The sequence below is a fragment of the Ciconia boyciana genome, chromosome 8 (genome assembly GCF_034638445.1).
Source record: "Ciconia boyciana chromosome 8, ASM3463844v1, whole genome shotgun sequence".
Lineage (NCBI taxonomy): Eukaryota > Metazoa > Chordata > Aves > Ciconiiformes > Ciconiidae > Ciconia > Ciconia boyciana.
The window spans coordinates 66343196-66361510 of NC_132941.1; the positions used below are offsets into that span (position 1 = coordinate 66343196).

Below are 18315 nucleotides of genomic sequence, written 5' to 3' on the forward strand. Positions count from 1 at the left end.
GGTGGAATTCCCCATCTCTAGTATTTCTGGTTTCCCTGCAGTTTTACAGGTCGGGCGGCCGCAGCGGGGAACCGAGAGACGCCCCTAAGATCTCAACCCCAGCAAAGATCGTGATATATTTAGTAACAGAGATCTTCAGCACCATTTACAGCGAGCTACCTAACAGCTGCATATATCCAGTGTGAAATTAGATTCCCTGCTTTTGCTCTCATTAATTAACTCCCAGAATCCATCTCAGTAATCACAGACCGTACGACAGCCAGGGCTGGAGCTCCAGCTCTCCCCCTTCCCGGGGGGTTGTGGTTGTTGTTCCTCCTCCTCCTCTTCCTCCTCCTCCTCCTCCCGAGAGGAGGCTGTCCTTACCGCCAAACCCCTTCAAGCCCACCGACCACTGCCCGGGGCTGCCCTGGCGCCGACTTAGACGTTTTTCCATATTAAACCAAAGGCGTATTCCTTCTTTCGAAACCAAGAGCATTAGAAGCAAGTGTACTTTTCCACCTAATTCTCCCTACTTCAGTAAGAGAGGGAGGCAATTCCATAGACAAGAGAAAAGAGAAAGAAAAGAGAAAGAAAAGAGAAAGAAAAGAGAAAGAAAAGAGAAAGAAAAGAGAAAGAAAAGAGAAAGAAAAGAGAAAGAAAAGAGAAAGAAAAGAGAAAGAAAAGAGAAAGAAAAGAGAAAGAAAAGAGAAAGAAAAGAGAAAGAAAAGAGAAAGAAAAGAGAAAGAAAAGAGAAAGAAAAAAAAGAAAGAAAAAAAAGAAAAAAGAAAAAAAAAGAAAGAAAAAAGAAAAAAAAAAGAAAAAAAAAAAGAAAGAAAAAGAAAAAAAGAAAAAAAGAAAGGCCAAGTATCAGACTAGAGAAATCTCACTTATTTTATGCCAGTAACCTGAGTGGACTTCTCTTCCAAAAAGCACCCCTTAAGTCTTCAAATTTCAGCGCCACCATTTGCAGACCAGACTGAGCCTCTGCAATTCTGACAGTCAGGAGGAGGCAGCCCAGCGAAATGCCTCCCGTGAGCCTCCTCATGAAAATTAACGTGAAAACACCACTGCTCACAGACAAACTATTGAAAAGGAGAACAAATATTTGTCGCCATTCTAGTCAACAAAGAAAATTAGCCCCAAGTTTTCACTCTCTGCCTTGCACCGTGCGGTTCCTGCTCCCAGCACCAGCCGCAGCCACCAGCCGCGAACAGCCGGGAAAGGTGCCGGTGCCGGTGCCAGAGCGAGCTGCCCAGTGCCGGCCCCAGCAGCACCTCCATCGCCCGGCCCAGCCGTGTGCATTTACCGAGGCATGCATATCCACACGCTATCAACACAATGACGCGCAGTACAGAAAAAGAACCACCTTCACTCACTTTTTCTCCTTTTTTTCCCTGCACCGATGTTGTTTAAGCTGAACCGTGAGACCCTTCCCTATACTGGCTACCCAGGGAAAGCCGGAGTGGCCCGGGGACTGCTTGTCCTCTAGCTTGTGTTGTGGGAAGGGCGACAGGATAGCAACAGACACCAAAAAATATACCGGAAACCACAAACGAGCAATTCCGTAAGGCACGCTTCTCAGGATTATTCTGAATTATGACCGGTTTCTGTGAGTTACTGGATTGCTTTGGCATCGTGGGAAATGGCACTACTTCAGCGGCACAGCTGGAAGGCACCGTGTCCTGCGGTCCCCGGGATAAACTCCTGCCATGTACCATCCCAGAGACCGCATCTCACATCTGCTGTTCTCCTTACATTAATACCTTCCTGGTTTAATATTCTGATTTTCAAAATACTACATGGAGAAAAAAGTTATCGAGGTGGTATTATGAGCTAAAAAGAAAGCTTGCCAGAAGTGTCCCAAAAAATGAGGCCCCTAAGGGCTGGATCCCATTAGCAGATGGCAACGATGGCGATGTCTGAGGCAGCAGGATTCAGCATGAAAACAAAAAATACTGAAAACTTTCCTCACCAACCTGGGCTGTGAGGCAGGAGAGGGAAAAGACAGAAGGGAGGGGGAAAATAGTAAAAAGGGAAATGCTCTACCTACCAAGGACAAAACCCCCTCCGCAGCACAGAGCCCACCCTGTGCCTTGTCGGACCCGAGATGCCACCAGAAACCGGGAGGAAGAGTCTGGGCAGCTCAGCACCTACGACCTGCAGATGGGGGCCAAGCGGGATTACACAAACTTCACTGCCTCGCCGGGTGGTAGGACTGATATTCAGTTTCATTTCCATGAATAGCACGAGCTCACCACCGTGTAATAATTAAATTAATTCCTGTAACACACCTTGGGAACGCACGGCCAGTACTGTATGCTTGCAGAGGAAACGTACGCAACAGTACCGAGTCCTCCTACAGCGAAGAACAGCGAAAGGAGTTATCTTTATCCTTTCCAAAGCGACTACAGCCTCCTAAACCCAAGCAGCCCGGTGAATATGACGCTCTGGAAGGCAAACAATATGCTAATGCAGAAAAAGAATTCAAACACTACCGTTCCCCCAGCAAAATCATCTTTGCCTACAGTAAATAGAGGGCACCTGCCAGGCGTAACAAAAGCCGGAGTTGGATTTGTGCAATACTGCACAGAAAGACAGACTGCGCGTTTGTTAAAAGCAAATGAAATCCGGATGCTTAGTTTGTGTGATTTACAAAGCCCATGGAATTAAATCCTGTAGATTTACCATCAAAATAAGCAATGTGTGAAGTGAAACCAAGCTCTTCTGCTCACTTAAAAAAAAAAAAAAAGAATTGTTTACCCTTTTATTTTAAAAGACTGTTTCTCTTCTGTGCTTCATTTTCACAGCTAGTAAAACCAACGCTGTTCGACAACAGACGACACCACGTAGCCCGTCACTGCTGAAGCGACTTACTGAACGTACCAGCGAGCGTCGGCAGCCGGCAGCGCCGGGGGCTGCGGGGCTCTGGGGCCACGGGCCAGCTCCAGCCCGAGCTCTACGGCCGTTGCCCCGTCACCTCCGCAGCCAGGAGCCCCGCAAGCCCCGCCGCTCCCCGGGACGCCCTGCCTGCTGCTCGCAGCCCGCCTTCCCGGGAGGGCTCTTCCAGGGAGAGCGGGCGATGGATCCGGGGAATCGCCCCGCGCTTGCCCAGCTGATGGATCCCCGATCTCCGCTGCGCGATGCCGGAGGAACTGATGGGGACGGCTGGGACGCAAAGCCCCGATGCCGCGCTGCGGAGGGGAATCGCTCGCCGTCGCCGTCCCTCCTGCCGGAAAGCCTCTCCTCGCGGGCTGGGCCGGAGAGGACGGCAGCCCGTCTTCTGCACCGGGCGCCCGCACGAGGAGCGCCTCTGAAAAGGCAGCACGCTAAGCTCTTCTTTATTCTGCCATCGCATCTTACAGATCAGAACTAAACCAGCACGTTCTCACCATCTGAATTATTTATTTATATTTAAAATAATGTAATTATTAATATTGGTATTAAAGAACCAATAATTTAAGTTTTTCTGGATTCTCATTTTAAAGATTACTTCCTCTTCATTCCCTTTTATAAAGGGCACGATCGCGGCATTACTATTTTACTCCTCAGTAAAACACAAATGAGATGTAACCGATGGCTCAGAGGAGCAGCATTTGAGCTGCCGTGTTTTTCTAGCGGTGGTTCCTATGTGTTTCTAGGGACACACGTCTAAAACTCCACCGAGATCGCTTTAGGCACCATTACTGCGTAATGCAGTCCCCTCAAACTGAAATAAAGGTTAATATTAGATTTTCGGCAAGTTTCTCAGTGCAGTAGCACCTAACCTGGGTGACCTCCCCGCGCAGCCTCCCGAACGCAGGAACGTGACAGCCGGTAGTGGATGATAGGCTCCTTCTGAATTATTCACGCGATCCATCATATAAAATTGGAAAATAAGGACGTAGGTCCCCAAACCCAAGAGCTGTGATTTATGCCGAGTGCAGCTCGGCGCATTCACAGGTAAGCGAGTCCCCGAGGCGGCGGTTCCCAAGCAGGGGGTGCACGGCCATGCACCAGCAAACGCGGAGGAGGCTGTGGCGTGCCCGTCCTGCGCCCGTCCCGCGCCCACGGGAGCCACGGGGCTGGGAGGCACCTGCCCGCACCAGGGACGGGAAGGGGACGATGACGAGCGCCCCGCACCTTTCATCTCCCATAACGCTTCTCGCTGCTCCTTAATATGGTCCCATTTGCAAAACTTTTATGATTTATTTCCAGCTTTATGAAAACTAACTCCAGCATAAAATTTCAATCTCTTCGTTTAATAGGATGTAATTCTGAGAGAATACACTAAATTATGCAGTATCAAACCTTCGGAACTTCCACTTTCTCTCCGTCGTATCAGAGTAATTATTTCTGCATGAACTAATCCTTTGTACTTCGGAGTAAAATCTTCAAATACTTATTTCTAGGAGGATTTGAGTTATAAATTAGGTTTGGAATTTTGAAACCAGTAAAGTAGAAACCAGAAATGCGATTCTCTCCTTTTTTCAATTCTTGCACAATTTTTATGATGGCATCTGAGCCAAGATTTAAAAAAAAAAAAAAATAACTGGTTCTTGAAATCACAGTGGGAAGTTGACACATACAGGGCTGGCAGGAGGGGTTTTCTTTCCCGGAACCGCGGGGGTCTGGTCAGACTTTTCTCTGCAGCTTTATCCATTCTCCAAAACAAACCCAAGACAGATGGACTCTCTGCTTTGGGCTAGTTGCTGCCAGCTCCTCAAGCCAAACAGCACAGCTCCTTCGGTAAACCTTTAGCCAAAGAGTTCTCACTCCTGTATCTTACTCCAGATTTTGTGATGCGACGTCATCTGCCTTCACCTTAGATAGAATCACAGAATGGTTTGGGTAGGAAGGGACCTGACAGATCATCTAGTTCCAACCCCCTGCCATGGGCAGGGACACCTTCCACCAGACCAGGTTGCTCAGAGCCCCATCCAGCCTGGCCTTGAGCACTTCAGGGATGGGGCATCCACAGCTTCTCTGGGCAGCCTGCGCCAGTGCCTCGCCACCCTCACAGTGCAGAATTTCTTCCTTATACCTAACCTAAATCTCCCCTCTTCCAGTTTAAAGCCATTACCCCTTGTCCTATCACTACATGCCCTTGTAAAGAGTCCCTCTCCAGCTTGCTTGGAGGCCCCTTCAGGTACTGGCAGGCTGCTAGAAGGTCTCCCTGCAGCCTTCTCTTCTCCAGGCTGAACAACCCCAGCTCTCCCAGCCTGTCTTCATAGGAGAGGTGCTCCAGCCCTCGGATCATCTTCATGGCCCTCCTCTGGACTCGCTCCAACAGCTCTGTGTCCTTCTTACGTTGGGGGCCCCAGAGCTGGACGCAGTACTGCAGGTGGGGTCTCATGAGAGCAGAGTAGAGGGGGAGAATCCCCTCCCTCGACTGCTGGTCAGGTTCTTTTGATGTAGCCCAGGGTACGGTTGGCTTTCTGGGCTGCAAGCGCACATCGCCTGGTCATGTTGAGCTTCTCATCAACCAACACCCTCAAGTCCTTCTCCATCGGGCTGCTCTCAATCCATTCTCTGCCCAGCCTGTGTTTGTGCTTGGGATTGCCCTGACCCCTGTGCAGGACCACCACTGCCCCGCACAGGACCACCCATCACTGCTGCAGGGCTGGTGTCCAGAGGAGCGGCAGGCAGAGCCTCCTCCATGCTGGCGCTGGGGTTTGCAGTTCAGGGAAAGTCTTTTACCCAGAGCCCCCGTTTGCCTCCTGCACGGGGTGAGGGTCAGCGCGGTGCCAGCACCAGCCCTTCCCAGGGGCTGCCCCACCTCCTGCCTCGCTCGCAGAAACACCACCATCACGCTTTGCGTGTGGTAAACAGAACTAAATTTGCAATAAAATCAATGAAATTCTATTTAGCTACTCTAGGGAAGCAACTATGGCATACTTAAAATTGTAGAATTTAATTAATTTTCCTTATTTATATTCTGGCCAACGAACTAAGATTCATTTTACCTCATTAAATTTATTTACACTTATATAGTGGGGCCTGATTGAGAAACACATGAAGTCAACCAGAAAACATCCACTGACTCCTAACCGTAAGTGGTTAAAAATACCATGAAAATTGCTATAAACTTGTTTCCCCATCAACTGAGACGTTGAATGGGCATAGCTGTTACTGGATAAATAATAATAATAATAATACAAACCCTCCCATCCTTTGTGTCCTCCCTCGGGGCGTGCCAGCCACCCGCACGTCCCTGGGGCTGGAGGGCCAAAGCCACCAGCAGAAGGGCCGGCAGGTCCTTGCCAGGGAACCACCCTGAGCTCTCAGCCTTGCTGACCTCCCCAGCTGCTCGTGGGCAGCAGCACAGAACAGCTGTGGTTCTCTGAAATTTATATTTACATTTAGGTTTCTTTAGAATAAACTTTCAAACAGGTATTTCTGTATTATTTTTCATTTGCAAGATTAAATGTAATGGCATTCTTAAATTATCTGAAGGACGCTTTTGTGGCACAGAGTTTACTCAGTTCACAACTGCATTACACAAACAGCTTAGGAGAAAATTAACACGCTATTAGCCTTTCAAGAACCTGTTCTATTTCAGGGAATGCTGTGAAATTATTTCCTCATCTAACACATCATTCTGACCATTTTCTACCAGAAGGTACAAGATTCTGTGGATCCAAATTCTACAAGAAGAGATCAATCCATCGAGACCACAGAATTTCTTCCTCCATCAGGCGTTGGTTTTGCACTAACTTTACACAACATACAGAGCTGATTCAGTACCGCAAATTCAGGTCAAACACTGAGAACGTGTTGGTTGAAACCCACACTACGGCTTCATTTTACAATAACAAAATAAGCCCCCCCAAAAATAAATCTGATAAATAAAGTTGGCTGAACATATTATGAAAAATAATTTAAAAAGAAAAGCATGCATTTCTCTTCTCACTAATACATTTCTCACTAATAACATACTTAAAGTTTTCTCTAGTGCAAGAGAAATGCACACAAAGTAACGTCACTCCTGTTGCATCTTTCCATCTTTATATGGACCTTAGCAAACATCGCTCCTTTGTACTGCTGTCGAAATCCCCACAATATTTCTGGTGGGTACCAATAAGCAGCTCAGAAGAGATGGCTTTGCGTCACCGTACCTTGAATTATTTTGCATTGCAGCAACATTACATTGTAAATGTATTAAGCCTTGGCAATGCGTGCAAAGTTCCTAATGGTTTAATTGCATAAATAAATTTAAGGAAACAACAACAGCAGCCACCAAAACAATGTGTTCCTTCAGCTCTGATTTAAAACTCACGATCGCAAACAGTAATTCTTGTCCGTTCGTCTTCTCCTGGAGGGGGGCAATCTAGCGACTCTCTTCTTGAAACCATTACGTTATCCTTACAAGACCTATTTCTTCATTTCAGTCAATTTGGTTTTTTCTTCTAAGCCTTCTGCTCCACTTACAATATATCAAGTCTTAGCTAAGACTTGGCTTTAAGCTACAGAAATCTCAACTACATTTGAGTCTGCAACAGAAAAACATGAAGCAGGAGAATCCCTTATTGAAAAGTCTTCCGGGGGGAGTGGCATCTCTTGTAGCTAATGAGGAGGAGCTGAACTGATTTGAAACGAAATGTTTGAGCGAGGGTGTGAAACACACACCCCGACAGGAAACTGCCCCCAGCCTCGGATCGTGCTTTGGGAACACGGGTGGGCAGGTTAGCATCTCAGGAGCCGTATGGAAAAGGAGACCTTTCCCCTATGGACCCCCAGCAGTCCCGTTTGCCACAGGTGGAGGAATTGAACCCGTAAAGCAGCGAGCAAGACCTGCAGAGATCCCACCAGTCCTGCCCCCACTACAACCCCTCATCTTGGGCGTGAGATCAAGAGAGAGTTAGGGCATCCACATCGCGCCAAGGCAGGACTTCAAAACTCCTGAGGCAGAGATTAAAATGTGATGAGGCTGGCCAAATAATCACGAAGCACGAGAGAGGAAGAAAAGTGAGATATAGCGTGCTTTTAGCTGACTCTTGCCACGTGCCACGGCAAGCGGGGCTGGCAGCACTGTGGCCCACCACAGCCCCGGAGACCTGTCCTGCTGGGGAAAGAGCAAAACGTGACCAATTCAGACAGAGTTCCTCAAAGAGCCTTTGCTTTCTGCAGGGAGAATTGCTAACTGCTGTATTAGCATTAATCTTCCAAGTATCAGCAGCAATAACTGCCTAGGTCTGCACCACTTGCTTGTCTCTTGAATGGGGAAAACCACCCCGCAGGTATTTTAACAGTGTAAATGCTATTACTAACACATGAAATCTGATTTAAACTCTCTCTACAGCAGTGCACTGGCATTTTTTGAAGAAAAAACACTACTACTTGTTTTAACAAGCAGTTAAGCATATAGTAAATGAAGTCTGACTTTCATGACATTTACCAAGCAAACAGTTGGGCATGAAGGAAAGGATTTGGGTTGTTTGTCTTTAACTACTACGTGAAATATTTAATTAAGCTTTTGCTATTGTCAATATCTTGATATTACATTCAAGACACTGAACCAGTCTCTTCTGGTTCACACTAAAAAAAATTGCTGTTTACCCAAGAACATGGCATAAATGAAGCAGGACTAATTTGTAACTGATACCAGCTTGGCCGTAGGATTCTTGCAAGAGATAAGATGAAATACCACAGCAGTACATTCCCTCTGCAAGTGTATTTTTATCCCACTAGAAGATCTTCCCTTCTACTTCTAGTTAGTCATGTCAATGATATTCCAGGAAAAGGAGGACTAGAGATGTCTTTTCCTATAGATACATAAGGCGGCTCAGACAGACATCATCTTAATGCCTTGGAGACCACCATCTATTTGTGTAGACCAACTGCATCACAACCCATAAAGCCAGTTTAGTCCATCCACATATTTACATCAATAAATGCTCCAGGACTGACTTCATTGTTCAGTGGGGATGGTATAAAAAATCTGCAATATCGAAAAGTTCTGCCTGATCTCACTCTGCCTCTCCTTCTCATGCAATATGTTTGCCTTGGTAACCCAAAGAAATGGCTGAATTTTCACACAAACAATAAGAACCATCTTAGGAATGATCATCCCGTTTCTCAGAGTCTTAATCGGGCAGCTGAGCACTTGCAGTTTCCAGCAGAGATTTACAACAGAAGGAGAAAATTGATACTCATTTAAATGGGATCTCTGGCATTACTTTAGCTCAGAAACCCTCTGTACATGCATGCCTTCCCTTGCACGTGCCAACACAGACATGAAACAGAAAAGTAATTTAATGCTGAATATTATCTTGAGTAAGAAGTTATCACTTTAATAACTATAAACATTCATTTGCTTGCTTCGTTACACAGCATTAAAGCTGGGCAGATCATTTACAACAAGCTTGTTAGAACTGCTCAGCATTCAAAGTCAAGCCTGTTTTACTGCGAGACACATAGGACACCTAGGAAGGGGAAAGAAAAGCTTCCCGAGTAGATGAACATCCCATTTCTGGTTGGCATATTTGGAATTGCTCATTTGATTTTCCAAAATCATTATTTCTTGCTCACCTGACATCTAGGAATTCCGGTACACATAATGGCTAGGCTATCTTAAAGAACAAATGCACAAGGAAGATTACCACCGAGTGAATCGTCTTAATGATGGGAACAAGTACCTGGGGAAACAGAGCCCTGCGGAGCACACCCGCACCGACGGGGCGGGGAGGAACGACCCCAATGCCCAGAACTGCACAAGCTTTCCAAGTATTTACTCACTGGATTACATTTTTTAATTACTCTTGTTGAGAAAAGAAAGAAAAGCATTTCTCGTTTCCGCAGAGGTTGGACAAATTTCCTCAGCCCTGCAGCTTGCTGGCCCACCCCAACCCCATCAGCCGGGCGCGGGGAGGAGATGAGCAGAACAAACCTCCAGGTAACTAACTGGAAGGTGCTAGAGGTGTCTAACCTTACTCCTTAATTTCTTAAATTCCATTCCCCAGAAAAAAAAAAATATTTCTTACAGCCAAATTTAATCTCGCCTCCCTCATTCAGTCTCGCCTACAACAGCAGTAAGAAACTGGGGCGGGAAGATGCTAGGCTGAGCTTAAGGGTTTCACAGCAGTAACTCTGCTGTCATGCTACCTCTCCCCCGACGTGTGTTGAACCCTTACTAAGTGCTGTGACCACTTTGAAATAGCCATCGCTTCTGTTTGCTGTGGAAGAGAAGCTGTTTCTTCCAAAAAACACCGTAAAAACAAGTGAGTAATTGTTGTTATGAAAATGCTGGTTTACATCAGCAGAATTTGCTAATGAAGCAAGCTGACAGACACATGAAGGAGCATGTAGAAAAATGCTGGCATTAAGAACTGGTTCTAACATATACTGTTGCTTGGCCGTTAAGGTACTGATAGGAAAAATACTTAGTCACTTCCCAGCTGTTCTGTGGCAGGCTAAAACATTAAATTTAAACCATTAAATAATTCTGAAAGCAAGGGAACAGGTGGCAAATGGTTTATATGGCAGATGGTGCCTTTTTTAATATTTGTACTCACTGCTAATTTACAGAGTCCATAACCACAGACTCATATCTTACCTTTTTCACTCGAATAATTAAGAAATCATATGTGAGGGTAAGAAAATAAATACCCCAAGTCTTAATACAGTAGCCATAAAAGCGGTATTAGAGACTACCCATGCCTCAATTACTCCACATAACTGTTTACATTCCCAAAGTTTATTGCATTTTGGCTTTTTTTAAGAGAGAGTCCTCTTCAAAGACTTGGCTTGATAGTGCTGGAAAATTAACTTTTCTCTTTACCAGCAGAGCAAATAAGCATGAAGATGCAGCCCAGATCACTGAGTACCTGCATCTCCACAAGCTCCTATTTAGTCTTTATGTTAGATCTGGCACAAAAACTAAGTTAGCAGCAAGGCTGACATTAAATATTTAAGGGAACATTGTGCCTGGTACATGTATGAGCAGAACCACCAGTAGATGGAAAAAGAAGAAAGGAAAAAAAGGAACGAATAACCCACAATGGAGCTCCAATGGCATTGCTGGAATCTTCGACATTTTAACTCCACGTGGAAACAGCTGACCCCCTGCTCGGCAGACAGCACAGCAATACTGTGCTCAGACCCTTCTCACTGCACGGTGTTTCTGAACGGCTCCATCCCCAGGTACTCGTGTTTTAGTCCAGTGACTGTTCCCACGCACGATGCCCAAGACAAGGCTGTCCCCAGCACGGACCACTGGAACACCACCGATTTTGAGGGAGAACTGAACAGCAAGTTCAGGCTGGGGAGGGACGGAGGCGATGCTCCACACGTGACCACGCTCCACACGTGACCACGCTCCAGACCCACCCCTGCATCACCGGCAACCTCCAGGCTCCGCTCCCCTTCCTACTGCTGTTGCTTATGAGCTTTTACACCCTCTCTTAATCCCAACTGATGGAGACCAGAGGTATTCAAAGAAACGTGAATTTTTTCAAAGAAGCATTGCTTGTAACACACCTGCTGCTTGCAAACAATTTAACTAAATCACGAGGTTCTTTAGAAAAAGGATGAGCAAAAGGATCGTTTCACAGAAGAGCTAGAAAAGGTCCAACACCTTTTGGGATGCAAAACTTTCATAGAGCAAAAGTTGCATCCCGAAGGCCCCAGTGCCACGTATCAATGCCAGATTCACCCAGCTGGCTTCCCTCTGATTAAGGATGATTTTTTTTTTTTCCCCAGGGATAAGGGTATTTGCTAGTATTGAAAATTTGTTTTTTTTTTTCCACCAGACACGAAGGATTGAGGCCCATTAAAGAGAGTGTTCCCATGGCTACATTAGGTACACAAGGATGTTGCAGTGCACAGCTCAGGAATGACTCAGCTGCCAACTTCTTCACATTCCTTTAGCCAACAGGATTGATACCGTATCGCCACCTTGGCTGAGGCTTGTCTCAAGTCACCAGAGATAAAATGTCAATAAAATAACTACACCTTATCCTCCAGAAGCTGCCAGATGATAATTGCAGCGTAAAGCGTTCCAGGTTACACGCTTCCACCTTGAACATCCCTCTCTCCAAGAGCGAAGGCTGGCTGACCACGACATAGACCTCCCTCAAAACCGAGCGCCGGAGGCCCAACGGTGCTTAGAAGAAAGTGAAAGTGGGGAATTAATTTTATCGTCGCAGGAGCCCCTAATAATTACAGCTTTAACCACTTCCTTCTGGAAGTCCAGTCATAATATTCAGGGTAGTCGCCATTACAAGATGGCTAAATCAGCATTTTCTCTGGCATTGCCCTATATACTGCATGGAAGACACCGCATAGATCTTATTTCTCACCGGCTTAAAACTAGAAAAACTGCTCTAGCCACGTTCTCCGAGGGGCTGCCGCCACCGCTCCGCGTTTTAGCGTGGTAGAAGCAGAGCTCACCGTAAGGGAACGATCCTGGACACCGTGTTAAACCCAGTGAAACCTCAATAAGAGACAGCAAGCACACCAAAGACCCCGTCAGCGAGGGCAAATTGAAATGTTTAACTTTGTTTAAAAAACGTCAGGGAAAAAAGGGACTTTTGTAAACAAAAATGGCATCAATGCAGCATGCTCAGAGTTTCTTGGAAAATGCTGAAATGACTTGAGACAGAACCCGACATTCTGGTGGACAGAAAACAGAATAATGTAGCTGGCAATTGTACAAATACCTCACAACTCCATTACAAGACTGATTGCCATGGGACTTGTCTTGAATGGTTTGAGATCAGCACTTTTGAGAGGGGAATGGCTGAAGAGGAGAAAATCTGGAAATCAAGTCTAAAGGGGCATCACTTGTCACCTGCAAAAATTTCAAGTATCACATTCCTACACAAACTAAGCAAGCTGCTCTCCGCAACAAAATGCTCTGATTTTACCCAGGTATTTCCACACCATTTGCCTTTTTTTTTTTTTAAATCAAATGAGAAATGACTAACCAAACCAGTCTAGAAAAGCAGAGAGCAGAAGGAGAACGCTTTCTTCCAGCTGTTGAAACAGAAGCCCAGACCCCCGAGACCTCCCCTGACGCGTCCCTGGGGCACAGCTAGAGGAGCCAGCACCATTGGCTGCCATAGTTCAGACTTTTGACTTCACATTCTATTTTAATTTTTACTTTTTTTTATTTCAGCTCTTTCTGTAATACCCTGGACCCTCACCCTTCCCAGGCACCGTTAGCCTTCCACATCACATTTGGTCTGCATGACGCTAAGCGTCACCCTTCTGCAACCCCACATACAAGGATTTCCAGCTGTTTCAGTCTTACCAGACACCTACTCCCCGATTGTAGGTGTGACCCTACGGCCACTCAAGTCGTCAGCAAAGCCCCCGTGGATTCCACCGAGCTGGAGCCAGGACAGCAGGCGCTCGGTGGCCTTTCACACCCCAGGCCACGAGGAACCCGACCACCGGCGTGGCTCTTGAAGGGTAGGGAGGAATAGTGGGCCTTTCGGATGGCTAAGAAAAACAGATTTGCTCTAATATTACCAAATAATTAAAAAAAACCAACAACAAACTCCAATATACATGTTCTCCGTGCACATTCCTCAAAGTAAAGATTTTTTGGAGTGCAGGTAGGGCTGGGAAGGAGACACAACCCCTGCTCCCTTCCTGCTCACAGCACCGCTCCGACTCCTCACTTCCCAAAAGTTACTTGAGCAGCGACTTAACTCTTACACAAACTCCACGACGCGTTTACGAATGCAAATCAGGGCAATGGCAGAAACCATCTTTTACAGATCAGAAGCGACTGTTGTCGATCATATCAGCAGTAAACGAACCCAAACACAAAATGAGAATGACACCGGTATTCAATTTCAGCCCCCGTAGCACCAAGACAAGGTTTTGTACTATCAATTTATTCAAATGACCACATCATACTGATGACCACATCATACTGAAATTCGATTGGGTTTCTGATTTTAATGGATATTAACAGTTTAAATGTCAAGTCCAGAAGCATTAAGAGCAGAACATTCATGTCCTATACTAGGAGGGGCTGTGGCTACAGCGGGCTCTCGGGCCAAAGGAGATGTCCACGGCCAGAAAACAGAACCATTGCCAGCCTCCGCCCCCGGATCGGTCCACGTTGGGAGCGCCTGGTCCAGGCAGGGATGCTCTGCTCCCAGCTGGCCTCAGCCCCAGCGCAGAGGCACCAAGTCCTCGACCTAAAACCAGGGGGAAACACGAACACTTGGGTATGAACTTCTGAGGGTGAGAAAAAGTTGTCTCTCGCTGGCTGTTTTAGTTTTGATTGTTCACTGGTGGTCAGAGCCTTGCCTGTATTTTCATTTTGCATCATGTTGTAACGTGCAGCCATAGCTCCCCAGATCACCACAGCCCACTCCAGGTAGAGACAAATCATTTCCTCAGCCTCATACATAGGGTACTTTACGTTTCTTCTTTTCCATAAATTTATTTCATCGTTAAAAGTTTCTAAGATCAGCATGCTGCCAAACTAATACGCAACAGCAAAGACGATTACGGAAGTTTCTCCCATCGCGGAGCCAAAGGACCAGAGCATCCCGCCCTCGTCTGCTGATCCCCAGGGCCAAAGACCCAGCAGGATCCTTCACAGCATCCCGCACAGGGAAAGGCTACAAAAGGTTTGGAATTCCCCAAACACCCTGTACTCCATCATAGCTCTACTTCTGATTTTCTTTTACAAAATGTAAAATAAATTGTGTTAAAATGAACTTGTAAAAATTACCACCGCATTCTGCATACTTGGAGTTCTCCTTAATCTGCGGGACTTGGCAATTTGCTTCAAGGAAGCCCCAAGAAATTCCCTCTGCGAGGCTGGAATAACGCCGGAGCCTGGATCCTCGCCCGGCCAGCGCCCGCTACCATCCCTCCCCAACAGCCCGCCTTGTTTCCCTAACTTGCTGTTTCTTCCTAACTCACTAAGTTTACTAATTAGGCTGGCAGAAAGGAACACAGGCAAACTGCAAGGCTGCAAAACTAATCATATTAGAAGGCCTCCCTAAAAGTAAATATTCAATTATAAGATTATTGATTGAACAAACCGCGGTGATTAGAAACACAGTACTGCACAAGATAGTATTATAATACCGCTCTCCAGTATAATCAATTAACAGCGTATAACTAAGCACACAATGCTCAGCCTTATAGGCACCAAAATACACATAGATTTACGTTGGAAATAATTTAATCTTTTGTTCCTTAAATACATTCCTATTACGCGAACATTGCCTCCATCAACTTTAGACAAGGAGAACACGGACAGTTCATTAATTACCATGTTACTTTATATATCACACAGGGATCAAGGAAAACGCAGCTGCCCCCAGGGCCCACAGATTATGCTCTCTCAAGATGTATTTCTCTTTGAAAACAATAAATCATCTTCAATAAACACCAACGCACGGATGTTCCTAACCGAGAGGCCGGCAGGGTTATAAAGCATGCTCCGCACTTGGGATTAGCTGTACATTAGATTACGCTTTCTTGATGCTTTCCCAGCCATCAACGCGGCCGGCGAGAGAGGTTTGGTTTGACAGCAGAGCGCTGCCGGTGCCCAGCTGACCCTTCTTCCTCCGAGTTCAGCTGAATCCGGCTCCGGCACCTCGCCCGCCGAGTTTCGGCAGAGGAGACCCGGGCAGCCCCTCCGCAGCGCGGAGCACGCGCTGGGTTTCAAGCTCCCGCGCGCGCTGCCCCCGCTCTTCCCTCACGCCCGTCCGGAGCCCGGCTCCTTCGTCGGGGCTTACAGAAGCCCTCGCCCCGTCCTCGCCAGGCGGCTACGGCTGCACCTCCCCGGCGCGGGCGCAGGACGCCGGCCCGGCGGCATCGGGTCCCTGCCCCGAGGGCACGCGACCGCTGGTTCCCGCCCAGCCCCGCGCCAGCCGGGGAAGCCGTTCATCGAGCCGGCGTTGACACGGATGATCTAAACCCAGCACCTTCGAGTCCTCTTCTCCGCCAGCACAATGAAAAGGAATTTCATAAACATGTTTTATGTAAGCCTTTGCAAAGGCACTAGCCTTCCCTCCAGAGATGGTGATTAATAGAGAAAAACGGTTAGCTGAATCGCAGGTTTATTGTACACGGACCGGGCATTTTCAAGCTTTCTTTTCTAAAAAGCTACTATATATTCTGTAGGAGAAAACACCCAGAAGCGTGTGGTTTACTGTGAATGATTGATAATAGGATGATTGCTCAGGCACTCAAAGCGTGATATTTGATAGCCTATCATACACTCATTCGAAAGGAAAGCAACAATTATCATGGCCTGACATGTTTATCATTGCCGAGCCGAGCCAGTTATCGAAGTGGTAGAGCTTCCCGGCATTATAATATCCGATCATGTCTAACACTTCACGCAGAGCTCACCTCCGCAGCTGTAAATCAAAAGTCCTGCGCCGGCTCCTTCCCAGATCGCCCGAGCAGCTCAATTCAGGGAAGAGCACATCTGGCATGTAATTCTGGCTTGCACCACAGATAAAGAATGATTTTCTTCCCCCTTGGATTCTCCTCTAAGATGCTCGCTTACAAACAGGCAAAGTGGTTTCGGCAGGTCAAATAAAGCTCCGTGGGAAGCACCACCAGCTCCCTGCCCCGTAGAGGCGATTAACTCTGCTTTCTGTTCTTATTTCAGTACCGTCCTTTCTCGACGAAGTCCGGAAGACTTGCACCTTTATTCCTAGGGGTCAGTTTGCTCTTCAGACTCCCTAAACACGGCAACACTGCCCAGCAGGCGTTTATCTGGGTGATTCTAATGACTGCTCGACAGGAACAATAATTACTGAGATACATTTCTCATAAAAATATTTCATCTGAACACCAAAAATCATAACTGCATACCTTCTGCGAAATTCAATCTCACTGTGTCTTGCTGTGTTACATTTCAAGTACCAAAAAGATGAAAAATGCACCCTAATTTAAATTTTTAACCTAATTGCTATATAACATTTCTAAAATATAGCCTTAAGCATTCAAAGGAGAGTTTCAAAAATTACCCTAAAGACTTTATAAATCAGACTTCCACAGCGAGGCAGGGATGCCATAGTACTTCCCCAGCTGCCATATTCAGGAAGCTGTTACACAAAGCCATGCTAAGGAAGCAGCATTTTCTCCAGCAAGCAACCACATCGAAACCTATCAGAAGAAAATACAAAGCCACGGCTACATTCTTCCAGCGTATTTTATAATTACAAACACCCAAACAATCTACTTAAGTCTTAATCAAATATTACCCTATGTCGAGCAGGTACCTTTCAGCTGCCACCACTGCAGCCTGAGGATCTGCTGCAAAGACGCGGTGCCACGACGGCCACGGTTTCTCCCAGAAGTCACTAAGGTGACAGAGGATGCAGCTCGGTTCATTACCGCCTGCAAATGTCTCCGCGTACACCAACAGTGCAAACGTAGATGGAGTTCTGAACTCACTTTTAACACACAGTTTCAGAGAACACGTCTGAGCAGCACCAGAAAAAGTAACTTGAATCCTGGATTACAGTAATGCCACCTATATGACCTGAGTATTTAATTTACCGAAGCACACCAACGGCAAGACTCATGCTCAGAAGCCTCTCTCTGTTGCAAAGCAAACAAAAAAAGCTGCTCGTTAGTGCCACCAGCAGTGACCTTACCTGGGAAAGGCGAAGCCAAGACTGGAATTTTGATAGGGGAGAAGGTCAGCACGTGGCAGGGCTGGACACTCGGCGCCGAAGGTCCCTGGGGGGCTTCAGGCTCCACCGACACCATCGCGGTGGTGGCCGCGGCGGCCAACGCCAGGGTCTGATTGCCGCCGACCGGTTTAAGGCTATTCTGGCAACCACCTGTGGAAGAGCGAGATACGACAGATTTTGTTTTTCATTGGGAACCAGTGGGTTTCCCTAAGAGGATATGTTTACAGCATTCTGAATTTCAGCGCAAGGTGGAACAAAAGTCTGCGACAGTTCCCACCCAGCCTCCACCGTTCGCATGTCCCCCTTAGCGAGACACTAGATTTTGAATATATTATACAATACATTTTCTAAGGACTCTCGAAGCCCCTTTCCTAATCGTTATCCTTAAAGTCCTCGCTTGTGGTTGGTGCATTTTTAGATATGAAAGCCCCATATATGTGAACATACCATTATAACCTAGAGGGACAAGACAGTAGTGAGTCCTCTATAAACTATGCAGAGCTATTTAATTTAAATTAAAAAACCTCAATAAAAATGTCAAATATTTGAACACATTGGTCGGCATTTTCTTCAGCTCCTACAGCTTCATAATGCTGCATGACCACCCTTCTTCTGACTTCTCCTAAACAGAAGTTGCCCGATTTCAAATCTGAATGTTTCTGTTACTTGCTCTATTAACCACCCAGATAACTAACTTAGTTATCTGCCTGTCTGTTCTCCTGGCACGTGC

General features: G+C 46.5%; 1 protein-coding gene across 1 annotated transcript in view; it reads right to left on the bottom strand.

The window, feature by feature from the left end:
• Window positions 1-18315, bottom strand: part of TCERG1L (transcription elongation regulator 1 like) — a 102027-nt gene that overhangs the window by 68556 nt on the left and 15156 nt on the right. Inside the window, 1 exon segment of the mRNA XM_072871334.1 lies at window positions 17547-17735. Coding sequence (XP_072727435.1) covers window positions 17547-17735 — 189 coding nt within the window.